Here is a 13,857-nt window from a genome sequence, read left to right as displayed (position 1 = left end):
GGTGTATATTCTTGCTTTGTTTTAATATACTGCTGGGCTTTGTTTACCATATTTTATTGGGATTTTTTAATCTATGTGCGTAAAGAAGAGAGATCTATAGTTTTCTTATTCTCGTCTAGACCGTCCACCTGCTTTGGGTTTCAGAATTATACCATCTTCATAAAATTAGTTCAGAAGTTCTCCTTTCCTATTCTCTGGGACAGTTTGTACACAGCAGAGATTTTCTGTTCCTCTCCTGGGGAGCCATCTGGGCCCGATGCGTTGTGTGTGCGCAGGTGATACTTCTGTGCAGAATTCCTTTCGTAAGGATTTGATGCCTTTCATTATAGATCTAATCAGATTACCTAATTCTCTTTGAGACCATTTTGGCCATTCATATTTTTCTAGGATTTTGGCCACTTAGTCTAATCGTTCATTTAGTTGTGTATAGAATTCTTATAACTTTTTAATCTCTCCTGTATCGTGTTTCTGTGCCCCATGTTTTTTTTTCATTTCTGATATATTTTCATGCTTCTCTCCTAATTTTGTGAGGCTCGCTCTTTTATTAGTCTTTTTTTGGAGAATTATCTTTTAGTTTTATTAGTCCTCTTAAGTTCATTAATTTTTGCCTTAGATTCTTATTATAGTTGCTTCATTTTACGTCTTTTGGGTCCCTTATTTCCTGATCTGACCGCTTAGCTCTCACTGCTGCCTGTTTCTTACTGCCTAATGTATGCATGTAAGATTCCAGGACTGTTCAGCTCGCTAATTAGCGGTCTGTGTGTGTGTGTGTTCAGAGTTACTAATAATACACTAATTGTCCTTCCTTTCTGCCCATCTCTCTCCGTGCGGCCTGTAGAGACATTACTAGAGGTCTGACAGCTCCTGTCAGAAGCCAGGTGCACCACCCACGGTGTCTCCCTGTCACGTTCATCTTCATAATCCTGGCGGAGGGTGGTCTGAATTGTCATTAGTGCTCATAATCACCGGCTTATCCTCTAAGCAGCCATTCCAATGCCCTGTTCTGTTTGCAGAAGCCTTTCTGTGAGTACAGATGCAATCTGTTCCGACTGGCTGGGGAGGGGGCTTCTGCTCCCCTTTCCCAGTAACTGCACGACGCTTTTTACTTATTTTTTTTATTTAATTTTTTAAATGAAAAAGAAATTTTTTTCAGTTTATTTATTTTGAGAAACAGAGGCAGGGAGGGGCAGAGAGAGAGAGGAGAAAGAGAATCCAAGCAGGCTCAGCACTGTCAGCACGGAGCCCAATGCGGGGCTCGAACTCACAGACCATGAAGACCGTGACCTGAGCCAAAGTCAAGAGTTGGACGCTTAACCGACTGAGCCACCCAGGCGTCCCCGTGCCACACTTTTTAGTCTGAAATATATTCTCCTTGATAGAAAGACCAAAGTCAAATGGGATTCGGAGAACTTCTGATGTCTGTATGTCCCTTTCCTTTCCTTTTGCTCGAAATTGAGCTGAAACGGCGTGTGTGTTTGACCTCGAACCGTTTTGACAAACCGTATTTCGTTTTTGCGTTCGGTTTTTGTGCCGCTCTTCGTACAACCTGCCGACATCGCCACTTCCTATCTTAACCGATGCATTTTAAACCACATCCCCTGGAAGGTCTCCCGGTGATCCCGGACTTCCCATAACCTCTCTGCTCGCAGTGTCTTCGTGTCTAACGTGACCCGGTCGGCCTGGGGGATCACCTCTGTGGTCCACCCGGCCCTGAAAGCGCTCGTCCTGCAGGAGAGCAGAGCTGCTTGTTGGGCCCGTGGACCTCCATGACTGAAACCCATCGATGTCCTTCCTCCCTGACCCCAGAGAACTTGCTGTGCCAGCCGTGAATTCCATGTCAAAGCAGGAAGCAAGGAAAGGGCTTAGAGGAGAAATTGATGCTAGTAGAAAGTAATTTTTTTTTTCTCAGAATGGGAAAGGGAATTTGAGAGGAAGCCTCGGAGGGGAAGCGTGGGCGCCCTGGACCGAAGGCCCGGGTTAGGACCGTACGTCCTGGGCTCCTGCCCTTCCCATCCATCATTCAGGTGACCTGCGTGGGTCCCCCTCGCCCTCTGAGCCCCCTGTTTGCTGTGACTAACCAAATACTACGGTAAAACTGTCTTTCCTTTTCAGTGCAGAAGGTACAAATGAAAATGAAGTCGTACGGTGCAAGACACGTGTAAACCGTGAAGCATTGTACAAACACAGGGAACCATTTTTACTGTGGAGAGCCCGCTCTCCACTGTTTTACAAGAGGAAAAGTGCTAACCCTGAGCCAGTTCGGTGCTGCTTTCCCTTTTGTGGTAGAAGTTACTGGTGAGCTCTCTGGCCATAGCTGAATTCTACAACTCGGCTGATCGTTTGCTCCGTTAGAAGACACGGGAAAGCCTTGCACCAATACAAAGCACCATCCCGAGGAGAAATAGAATTGTTTTTATTCACCGCGTCCTTTATCCCGTATCTATCATCTGCTCATGTTCAGCGGTTGGCAAACATGAGCTCAAACACACGGCTCACATTCATAATGGGGATTTCCCAGCGAGTGAAATGGATATAACTGCCTAAAGCAAATGATCGGTTGTTTCTTTAAACAGCGCACACAGAGGTCTTTGCAGACCTCAGCCAAGTTCCCCTAGAGGCAACTTCACATTTGCACACCAGGATTACAGAAAGCCACTTCCCCACCACTCTGTGGCAAGACCTCCAGACCAGATAGCCCAGCCACAGGAGAATTTGCCCTTGTGCCCAAAGGAATGGGCAAGACAAGCCCTCTTTCTCAAGGGCCTACAACCGCTAGGTATAAAATATTAACCTAATACACCATTGCAGACGCAAATCAGACATATTGCTGAGCTCACTGCGAGATTTCCATTCAAAGACAGTTGCTAACTTGGTAAGTGATTTCCTCTCCTGAGACCCAAGCTTTGAAGTGTCTCCTGGACCCCTGACCCTGGGTTTCCCACAGCACCTCAAATGCTTGTCAGAAATTGCACGCATCATCGTCTTCCCCAAATCTGGCCTTTTGACCTATGTTCCCTAGAATCATGCTCCCATTCACCCAGCCTAGAAACTTCGACATCATCTGAGGCAGCTCCTTTCTTGGTACTCTCGTTTCTCCAGGCCTTAATTTGCTCCTCACCTCCTCCAGACTAGACTAGACTATTACAGGAATCTCTCTTTTGTGTTCCTGAACAGATTCCCCTACTTACAGAGGTGTCCGGGGGGCTCGGTCGGTTAAGCGTCCGACTTCGGCTCAGGTCGTGATCTCACGGTTCATGGGTTCGAGCCCCGCGTCGGGCTCTGTGCTGACAGTTCAGAGCTTGGAGTCTCCTTCGGGTTCTGTGTCTCCCTGTCTCCCCCTGTGCGTTCTCACTCAGTCTCTGTCTCTCAAAAAATGAATAAATGTTAAAAAAAAAAATCAGATTTCCCTACTTACAGTCCCTGGCTTCTCCAACTTCATGCTGCTCTAGAATTATCTAAGCAAAATACAGGTTGGGCCGTGCCACGCTTCTGTGGGGTCCCTATCGCCTACGGAGTGAATTCCACACTCTTTCGTGCGAGATTCAAGGCTGCTCACCATTGGTCCTTGTATCATTAGTTGGAAAGCATTCGTTCAGCTAGAGATAACGATATGCGACTAAAGTGGCTTCAACAATGAGAAATCCTGATTTTCTCAACAAGAAACCCAGAAGTCTCAGGATCAAGGACTGGCTTATTCAGCAGCAAAGCTCCAGCACCTGGATGTTTTCTGCCATCTGCTCGGTCGTCCTCCACATGTTGGCTTTTGTCCTCAGGCTTGTACCCCCTCGAGCCCCAGGTGGCCGCTGCAGCTCACACGTCAGGTCCTCCCACGTATAACCAGGCAGAAAAAATACACTCTGTCTGCAGCAAACCATGCTCCCGAGCCCCTGGCAGATTTCCCTTCTGTCTCACCAGCATCATATCCTACACCATGCCTACCAGTCACAGGCGATACAGTTATGGGGTTCGGCTTCTACAAATAAGTACTCACTCCTCAGAGTCAGGCTTCTTCCCGCAAGAAAGCAAGGAAGCAGGGGAGGGGACCCGAGTGGCCACTGTTCGCGTCTGCCAGGGTTTGTGCTTAGCAGCCGAACCCACCCACACTCCGCTGGCCCCCGGCCCCTGGGGTCATCTCCAGTCAGACCCTAGCACCTGTCGCCTTTTTTCCGTGCATTCCCTTTTCCCTCAGATCACCTGCAATGCTCTCTCCGCCTGTAGGAAGCTGGGCTGTTCCCGGCCACCGCCTCTGACGCGCCCACCAGCGTCAACCCCGCACCAGGCTCTGCGGTCCTGGTGCATTCCTCACTTTTGTTGCCTCCTGCCCTTGCGACAGTTGTACACGCGATTTGCATTCCCGTAGCACGTGAGGGCCCTGCTCAGCCAGTCCTGTCCTTCCCGGGGTCCCTGTCGCGGTGCCTCGAACGCGACGGTCATGTTTGCCGAGTGGCGTTGACCGTAAATTGCCATTTCACCCGTTTGGTCTGCAGGTCTGCGCTTCCAGCATAGTCTCCCAAGACGGGGAACAGAACGGCCTCATGGGGAGAGTGGACGAAGGTGTGGATGAATTTTTCACCAAGAAGGTGACCAAGCTGGATTCCAAGTGAGTTCGGGGTCCTGTCACTAATAATACTGTTGGATTCACCTGTAAGTTCTTAAGTTGCAACTCAACTTACTGTTCCAAGGTTTGTTTGTTTTATTTATATACATTACATGGGATTTGCTCTTCGCATGGTTTGCAAAATGTGATCTCCAGACCAGCAATCCTCACTGTCAACTGGGAACTTACTGAAAATGCAAATTCCGAAGCCACTGCCCTAGACCCACTGAATCAGAAACTCTGGACGTGGGACCAGGCAGTCTGTACTTTATTAAGCCCCCAGGGCACACTGAGGCATGCTTCAGTTTGCGAACCATTGTGCTGTTCCAAAATAGAGCACAGAACATAGCAAGGTATCTGTTTAGGGCTTTATCACTGTCACGACCCCTTCATGGCAGGGTGGCGAACTTTGACAGCTGACATTACTTATTTCTAAAGTCTCCTTGTTCATCATTTGAGGTCCGTGGGGGGCCCCGTAGCATTGCTAAATGGCACGGCCTCAGTAGCATCAGAATGACAACAGAAATAGCGAAGAGGCGTCAGGGGCAGCTTCCGAGATGTTTCTTCATTTTCTTATTCCTGAGTCGCGTTTCCTTAAAAGACAATTCTTCTCTGAACTTTTATTAACAGTCATTTAACCCGGGACATTCTAGGCGTTCAGCATCATTTGTAGCCAGTTATTTAATCCCCGACTGAAATGCAGATCTGTCCCCAGATACGCTCTTAACACGCATTTGTGTCTGTGAAGTGTTCTCCACCTTGAGGTCTCAGATCCAGGAATGAATTGAAACCATCCTGATAAACCGAGGGTGGGCCAGCTGGGCACAGGTAGGGAAGAAGCTGGTCCCTTCTGTAGACGGACGTGCCTTATCTTGCTTCAGCAGGGTGGTGAGTTGGAAAGAAGTGAAGTTTTTAAATCTGTAACAGTATAACTTAACTGCACGTTCTAAGCTTCAGGGCCCAATTATTTGTCTTCTTGGACACTGGCCTTGAAGCCTGACATGCTAGGAAGGGTGCTGTGCCCCCATTCTTCAAGAACCAGCTCAAATATCACTCAGTCTTTGAAGCTGTCTCACGATGGCTCCTCTCCCACCCCCTAGATTAATTGTTCTTTCTCTCCTGCTGACCCAAAGCTTTTTTTTTCTAGAATTTTTTTTAATGTTTATTTATTTTTGACAGAGAGAGAGACAGAGCATGAGCGGGGGAGGGGCAGAGAGAGAGGGAGACACAGAATCCGATTCAGGCTCCAGGCTCTGAGCTGTCAGCACAGAGCCCGACATGGGGCCTGAACCCACGAACCGTGAGATCATGACCTGACGCTCAAGCGACTGAGCCACCCAGGTTCCCCCGCTTTTTTTTTTTTTTTTTTTTCTGCTAGAGCACACGTCACCCTTTGAGCGTTTCTTCGGCTTTAAATTTTTTTACAGTGTGAGGAATGGACAGATGTATTTTCAATGTAAAAGATTCAAGTGAGACCAACATAAACAGAGCCAACTGGAAAGTCCCTTTTCATGACGTGCTTTCCAGTCTTTTTTCCCCCTAGAATGCTGCTCTCTTCAGAAGCAACACCTAGGTCTTACTGTTTGTGATAACATCAGCGTCTGACAGTCTGTGGTCTGTACACAGCTGGTTGAATGAATTTGGACCGTCTTGGCCTGTATCTCTGCAAACCGCAGACCCTCCTCCTAAAGTTCAGAAGTTGATATGTCATCAGTGGAGAGGTTTATGCAAGTTTGATCTGAACCATTTGTGTTATACCTGCTTCCGTGTGATTCCCTGTGTCTGTAGGATGCCTTCTGTAACAGGCTTTGAATGAAAGTTGGGGCAGATTTTACACGGTGCACAATCCACTCTCTACAAAGATTCTGCTCTGGGAGTATGTTCTAGTACGCAAACAGAATTAGACATCAGTTTTCACCAAATAGTGATGGAATCTACTAGAAGTTTTTATTTATGTTTTTCATTTCATTTCGTTTTATGTCTGTCAATTTGATACGTAAAGGGCTAGGCATAGGTAAATCTGTAAGCTGTATGAACAAAGTTTGGAAATCAGAGTTATAAATGCTCATAGTTTAAGATGCCAGATGTTGTACAAGGCTTTTTACCAAAAGACACACACACACACACACACACACACACCTCCATTGTTTCTTTCCCCACTCCTTATTCCCCAGAGGCAATCAATTCCTATGCCTTTAGCTGTTTCTTTTTTATTTTTGCTTCCATATTCTTCAATAACATTTTTTGCTGTTTCCTGTTTTTCAGTTTTAGATAGTAAGTATGACTGTTAACTTCTCACCGTACAGGATAATTTATCTCTGACACACTGTGACCCTTCTGCCCACCACACACGCTCTTTTCGTCTCCCATCTTATGTGGTTTATCATAATTGTTGGTTAGATCAGTGTGTTCACTTCATCGTGACCATGTAAATATTCATGGCTGAGTTACACCATCGTCGTGTTTCCTCTCCTTTACGGCTTTTTATTTTCCCTGCGGTGAATAATTATCCCCTTTGCATTTGCTTGGTCTTCCCTGTTGCTGTCACTGCCCTATCCCACGCATCTCCAAGAAAGGTATAAATCTCCCCTCCAGCCCTTCCCCGCTGCCTGACCGACTCCATGTGGCACGAGGGGCCATTCCCCTGCTGTCTTCCTGCTGCCCTCCCTGCCCTGTGTCTCCTCCTTCTTTCTTTCGCTCCCTCATTTTGGTGCCTGGCCGCCTCCGCGTTCCTCCTGAGAAGGGGGGCTTGGGAGGGGAGTTTCTGAGACTCCTCAAAGTCCTCCATGTTGGTTAACACTGTGACTCTGTATAGAATTCTAGATTGGAATCCATTTCACCTTAGAATCTTGACACCCTGGCCCCATTGCCTCCTGGCTTCTAGTGTTGCTCCAAGAATCTGCCTTTCCGGGGAGCAAGAAAACCCTGTCCCCTTCAGGCTCCTTCTAGATGGACTAAGAATCAAATTGACATGAGAAAGATTGACAGGAGAGAGTCCAGTATGTACAGGGAATCCGCACAGACACGAAATTCTGAAGACAGGCAGGCAACGGGAGGCACGTATGTCATTCTGAACCAAGAAGGAGCAGGGATCTGGGACTTCAAAGGGAAGGAAGGCAGTTCTCAGGAAGAGTAAATGTTTGGTAAACAAATGTCTGCTGGGCCACTCAGTGGCCTTCCCTCCCCATCAGCCACCCCTCATTCATAGTAGTGTACTTGTCCGTGGTGACCGCTCTTTTCCGGGAGCAGGTCCCCTATCTAACTTCTTCTAGGCAGTTGAGGGGGGACCCAAAGCGCTTTTCCTGAATCTGTTGGGTTTTAATGGCTTTTTAACTCAAAATAATCTTCATGCCAAGGTGGCCCATCTCGAGGCAGCCTGCCTCCTCCAGATCCAGTGTCATCACGAGCCCTGATTCTGTGTGACTTATTTTTCTTTTTACTCTTTTGTGGAAGCATTTGGGATTTTTTCTTTGTTCCCAGAAATGTATGATGTTTGGCCCTGGGTAGGGTTTTTTCGTTTTGTTTTGACGCATTTGCTAGGCACCAATGAACCATTTTAATCTGGAAATTCATGTCCTTTGGTTCTGGAATTTTTCTTGACTTTTTTTTTTTTTTCATGATTTCTTCCTTTTTTCTCTGTATCCTTTTTCTTAAAACATCCATGATTCAAATTATGCATTTCTTCTATTAATCCACTAGTTTTTTGTGTTCCCTCTTCTCTCTCATTTTCTCATTCTTTCTATTCCCTGCCCCGCTTTTCCTCACTGTCTGAAAAATTTCCTCAGCTGTATCTTCCAGTCTTGAGTTTTATACCTCTGCTATCACATTTTTCTGTTATGCTTGTTTGATGAGCACAGCAACTTTTTTCTCTTTCATTTGAAATAAGATAGGGCACTAGTGAGCTTGGAAGTTGGTGAGTGTGTTGGAGGCAGTTAGGGTCTAAGAGGACGCCTGGAGGGCGGCTGTCCCTGAGAAGCCCCCTCACACAGGAGGGGCCCAACATGGCAGCCGGCATGACAGGAAGCGCTTACCAAATAAGGAAGAAAAGGCACAAAACCCTGCTACCCCTTGCAATTAGTGAATATTCTACTCTCTTGTTATCAACTGCAGTTAAAAGATAGAGTCCCAAACCCCAGTGCACACCTCTCTCACTTGAGCTCACCTACTCTCACGTTTTGAGAGCGTACTTGCTTTGTTTTGTTTTTTTAAAGATTTTATTTTTAAGTAATCTCTACACCCAATGTGGGGCTCGAACTCACAACCCCGAGATCAAGAGTTGCACACTCTACCGACAGCCAGCCAGGCGCCCCTCGAGAGTGTACTTTGGCTCCAATAAACTTTCCTGCTTGTGTCACTCATCTGCTGTGTTGTGTCTGCCCTTGAATTCTTTCTCATGAGGAGAGCAGGAGCATTCGGTGACATCTTTGGGACAGGCTGGGTCAAGGGTCCAGGGTCTCCCCAGTTCATCTGGCAACAAGTAGAGCCTGTCTACTGGGGGACTTCAATGTAGGGTACCCGTCTTGGGCCATTTTGCTGGACGGGAGTCTCCCTGATTATCAGAATCTTCAGGTCTTTTCTCTTGGGCTTGTTAGGAAATTTGATCTTCTGCCTGGAGGCTATGAACCTGGCCACCCCATTCTAGGATCCAGAATGAGAGAAAGGAGCTGAGAGTATCACTGTCCCAATATGCAGGCTTTCCTGGGATTGTATGGGAGGAAAAATAATTTTCTCTATACCCTTCTCGGTTCTTGGCTGAGATAGGCCTAGCTAGGCTGAGACCTGTAATACAAGACAGATGAACAGAAGAAAAACCTAACGGAAGTTCAAGAACATGGGGCGCCTGTGTGGTTCAGTCATTTGAGCGTTTGAATCTTGATTTCAGCTCAGGTCATGATCCCAGGGTCATGGGATCGAGATTGAGCCCTGTGTCAGGCTCCATGCCTAGCTTGGGATTCTCTCTCTCTGTGTCCCTCTCCCCACCCCTAAAAAAAGGAAAGAATTTCAAAAACATGTATACCTCCTATCCACATGGGAGAGACCGACCCAGAAAAACTGAGTAGCTCTCCAGAATGGCCCAAGCCGCCACGTTAAATACCATTTTCAGTTAAAGACCAAAGAAAAAACGTTGGGATGGGGGCTGGGGAACGGGTTTTGGAGCTCACCAGGAAGAGGCCTGTGAACAGGGTGAGGCTGTTGTATACGCTGAAGTCTATACCTTCTCCACTGGGAAGTTTCTAGAGATGCGGCTCTCCCCCTCTGCCTGCTCCCGAGAGGAGACACCCTGACAAGGGAGATTTCTCCCATAAGTATAAATGCTTCTTCTGAAAGGGCAACTTCTACTCAGTTTTCAGAGCCTCTGCAGCATCTGCTATTTCTTAATCAGCCTGAAGTGATCCGTGTGCCAGAGATACAGGTCTTGGGTGCCACGGTCCGCCACCCTCTACCCGAGCCTCGTGTTCTCACGACAGCACGCGTTCTTCAGCCGTCCTGCTGTCCGTCCCTCACCCTCCCCGGCGGGGAAACTTGGGCGCCAAGGGGCCCTTCTGGTCTCTGGTGTGGGGGGAGGGTCTGAGGGTTTGGCGAGCGGGCTTCTGTGTCTCTCCCTCTCCGGGGCCTCCCCTTCCTTCTGTTCCCAGAGGTGCTTGGAGCCCCGCGCAAACCCTCCACCTCTCGTCACCCCTCTCGTTGCTCCAGAGGTCAGCTGCCCCAAGTCTCTTACGTCCCTTGTCACTCACAACTCTCTTGGCTTCCAAAGTTTGTTGGTTTTGCCTTTCCTCCCCTCTGGGGCTTTTGCCTTTTTTTTTTTTTTTTTTCTTTTTCTTTTCTTTAAACCTTTGGCTGTGATCGCTGGGGACTCAGAGGAGCTAAGGGGGATTGGGTCTGCCAGCTGTAAGCGAAAGGCGGCAGTGAGACCTCCCCGTTGGCCCATCTCACTCACTCTTTTCCCATCCAGTCCCCCGGTGCTGAATGTTCTCTTGGTTACAACTCTCTCCCAAAGCTCACGGTCTCTCTTAACCTCTTTTGGTGGTATTCCATTTAAGAAAGGACCCGCATCTTTGGGTGGAGCACTGAGGGTGGGATCTCAAGTGTTATCTAGTGATTGTGCAAGGATTTCGGGTGCTTCTGGGGGGAATCTTGACCTTTCTGGCATCAGTCAAATTAAATAAGGCTGTTGCCCACCTCAGTCTTTGAGGAGCCAGCTTCTGAAAGTTCTTACAAGTAGAATAAATAGGCAAGTGAGCAGAGCATTTAAATACAGAAATACCTAGGGGCACCTGGGTGACTCAGCTGGTTGAGCATCCGACTTTGGCTCAGGTCATGATCTCACAGTTCATGAGTTCAAGCCCCGCGTCGAGCTCTGTGCTGACAGCTCAGAGCCTGGAACCTACTTCAGATCGTGTCTCCCTCTCTCTCTGCCCCTCCCCTGCTCGTGCTGGAAGACCTCATTCTGCTAATAATCCCACCACCTACACCTTCTTCTTTGGTGGAACCTCAGTCCCCTCCCCTGTGACCCAAGATGATAACATTCCACACTTCTGTTTACCAAGGGCAGTGACTCAAATGAAAATTTTGAAATGCTTCATGATGGTCGCCCTATAGGCCGCAAGCTCCATATTTGTGTCTTGACGGATTCTTGCTAGAACTGTAATTACAGCAGAACCCACAGGATTTGTTCTTTTGAACCGCAGGCGATCGGCAAGAGGCTCCGAGTCCCATGAGCTTGGCGAAGGAGGAGACGAAAAGAAAAAGCGAGATTCTCGGAAAAGCGGCTTTCTCAATTTAATCAAATCCCGGTCCAAAACGGAGCGGCCCCCGACGGTCCTGATGACGGACGAGCCCTCGTCGCCCAAAGGGGCCATCCGGAGTCCGGCCTCGGACACACCCAGGAAGGACGCGAAGCCAGCGGAGCACAATGGCAGTTCCGAGCGGCTGGAGGAGATGAAAACACCCGACCCCGTCGAGGAAAGTCCAGGGGAAGACGTGGGGAAGGCGGACCGGAGTGACAGCAAGGGCAGCCCACAGGCCGGGCGGAGGTACGGGGTGCAGGTGATGGGCAGCGGTCTGCTGGCGGAGATGAAGGCCAAACAGGAGAGGAGAGCCGCCTGGGCGCAGAAGGTGAGGGCGCGTTCCTTCCGCGGGGGCGTCTCCGGGGTGGTGCCCCACTCGGCGTTTATGGGCGAGGGGGGTGCAGAACTAGCCTGTCCGGTTGCATACAGATCCCAGAACAAAAGGCTTTTTCCAAAAGAGCACAGGGCGCCGAGGCATGGCCGTGCTCCCCTCGGGGACAGGGGCCGTCTCTCCTGAGGCCACAGTGCTTGGAGGGAAGTCCTTGGCCGAGAGTCTGCGGCCTTTCCTCCCCCTGCCGAGGTGCTTCCTGTGCAAGTCAGAAGCATGGACCCCTGTTCCGGGAAAATGCTCAAATCTGGGGAGAAGACGGAGTCTGTTGAGTCCAGACAGAGACCCCAGGGTGACCAGAGTAGAACTGACAGAAGCAGATAAAAAGACTGAAACCGGGGGTGGTGCCTGACTGGCTCAGTCGGCCGAACGTGCAACTCCTGATCTCAGGGTTGTGAGTTCAAGCCCCATGTCAGGTGTAGAGACTACTTAAAAATAAAAAAAGCATCTAGGGCACTTGGGTGGCTGTCATTAAGTGTTCAACTTCAGCCTAGGTCATGATCTCGCCGGTCCCGGGTTCGAGACCCACGTCGGGCTCTGTGCTGACGGCCCGGAGCCCGGAGCCTGCTTTGGAATCTGTGTCTCCCTCTCTCTCTGCCCCTCCCCAACTCACACTGTGTTTCTTTCTCTCAAAAAAAAAAAAAAAAAAAAAAAAAAAAAAAGTTTTAAATACTGAAACCAGATTCTAATTATATAAAGGTAGATCTGCTTTTCAGTTTTTTTCATGATTCGTTCCCTTTTCCAAGCCTAAAATTCCCCGCTGTACTCCAGATTTGCAAGCCAGAAGAAAAGAAAGGCAACGTATTCTGTTAGTTTTGATTGGGTACTTGACCATTGAGATATGTTGCCGTTTGCTCTGGAGAAAAACTTGATCGTTTAAAAATGGCCAGGACCCCCCAAACTCTGGCTCAGAGCATCATTTACTTAAAATATACATTGTGGGTTTTTTTCTTCCCCTCTTCTCTCTCTTTTCTCCTGCAGCTACTGGAAAGATTGCAGGTTTATTGTGGTCACGGAGATGCACATGCCCACGTGAACCCGGGTTCTGGGTTTTGTGCATTATCCCGAGCTCTTTCTTTGATGTAACTGGGTTTCCCCAAGAAAGGAAAATCGCACATCTGTTTTCCTTGAAGTGTCAGAATGAAACAGTTCGCCCCAACGAACCACTGAGTTTTAGAAAGTTCTTCCAACTGTATTATGTACCAGAGTGCGGAGGCCGTTTTATATTACTTGACTGATTTTTTGTTTTCATTAAATCCTGCATCGCACGGGATCTTACACCTGTTCACCATAGCCCTCCACCGGCACTGTGGTTATCCCGCCGTTTCCTAGTGATGGATCTCTCCCACCTCGCTCACTGCCCCTTACAGAAGGTGGAGAGGGCTGCAGAGGGGACCATGGGACTGCATTCTGCTAATTCAGCAAGGCAGGCACTAGTCAGAATTCTGTGACCGCATCTTTGGCAAGTCAGACGCCCAAGGAAATGTTTAAATTGCAATCTGTTTCATAGAATTTCCTTACAACGATGAACATGCTGTTTTCACTAACGAGCTGTTTATTTTATCACTGTTTTTCATTGATGAACAGCTGCTTTTTGGTAGAAAGATGGGGAGATGCTAGAGGGTTTTTTCCATGTGCTTTGGATTTGATGCATAAATTGACTCAGAGCGACAAAATTCCTATGGTTTTAGAAGTCTTAGTTGTTGGAGGCTTATAGTAATGACCTCGTAGCGCCATCTAGTGTCTTTTTAAACACCACCAATAATAAGAATCCTTCATACAGTGGACCCCAGGGATATCGAGGGTTCGGTTCCGGACCGACACGATGAAGCGAATATCGCAGTAAAGCGAGTCAAGTGAGGTTTTGGGTTTCCCAGTACATAGAAGGTTATGTTTACACGATACTGTAGGCTATGCGGCGTGTACTAGAGTTATGTCTAAAATCACAACGGACACGTCTTCATTTTAAAATAGCCTATTGATAAAACATGCCGACCGTCATCCAAGCTTGCTGGTGCGGGGTCTTGCCTCCATGCTGAGGGCTGCTGGCGGATCAGGGTGGCGATTTCGTAAAATAGGACAAC

At 48.2% G+C, this 13,857-nt stretch overlaps 1 protein-coding gene across 11 annotated transcripts in view; it reads left to right on the top strand.

The window, feature by feature from the left end:
• Positions 1-13,857, top strand: part of CARMIL1 (capping protein regulator and myosin 1 linker 1) — a 310,110-nt gene that overhangs the window by 278,066 nt on the left and 18,187 nt on the right. For all 11 annotated transcript variants that reach the window (XM_042985575.1, XM_042985582.1, XM_042985577.1 and 8 more), the window contains 2 exons: positions 4,488-4,600; positions 11,287-11,713. In XM_042985575.1, the coding sequence (XP_042841509.1) occupies positions 4,488-4,600; positions 11,287-11,713 (540 nt within the window). The remainder of the gene's footprint in view (positions 1-4,487; positions 4,601-11,286; positions 11,714-13,857) is intronic.

Source organism: Panthera tigris, chromosome B2, assembly GCF_018350195.1.
Source record: "Panthera tigris isolate Pti1 chromosome B2, P.tigris_Pti1_mat1.1, whole genome shotgun sequence".
NCBI lineage: Eukaryota > Metazoa > Chordata > Mammalia > Carnivora > Felidae > Panthera > Panthera tigris.
Note: the sequence above shows the minus strand (reverse complement) of the source record. Positions and strands in the feature narration are given on the sequence as shown.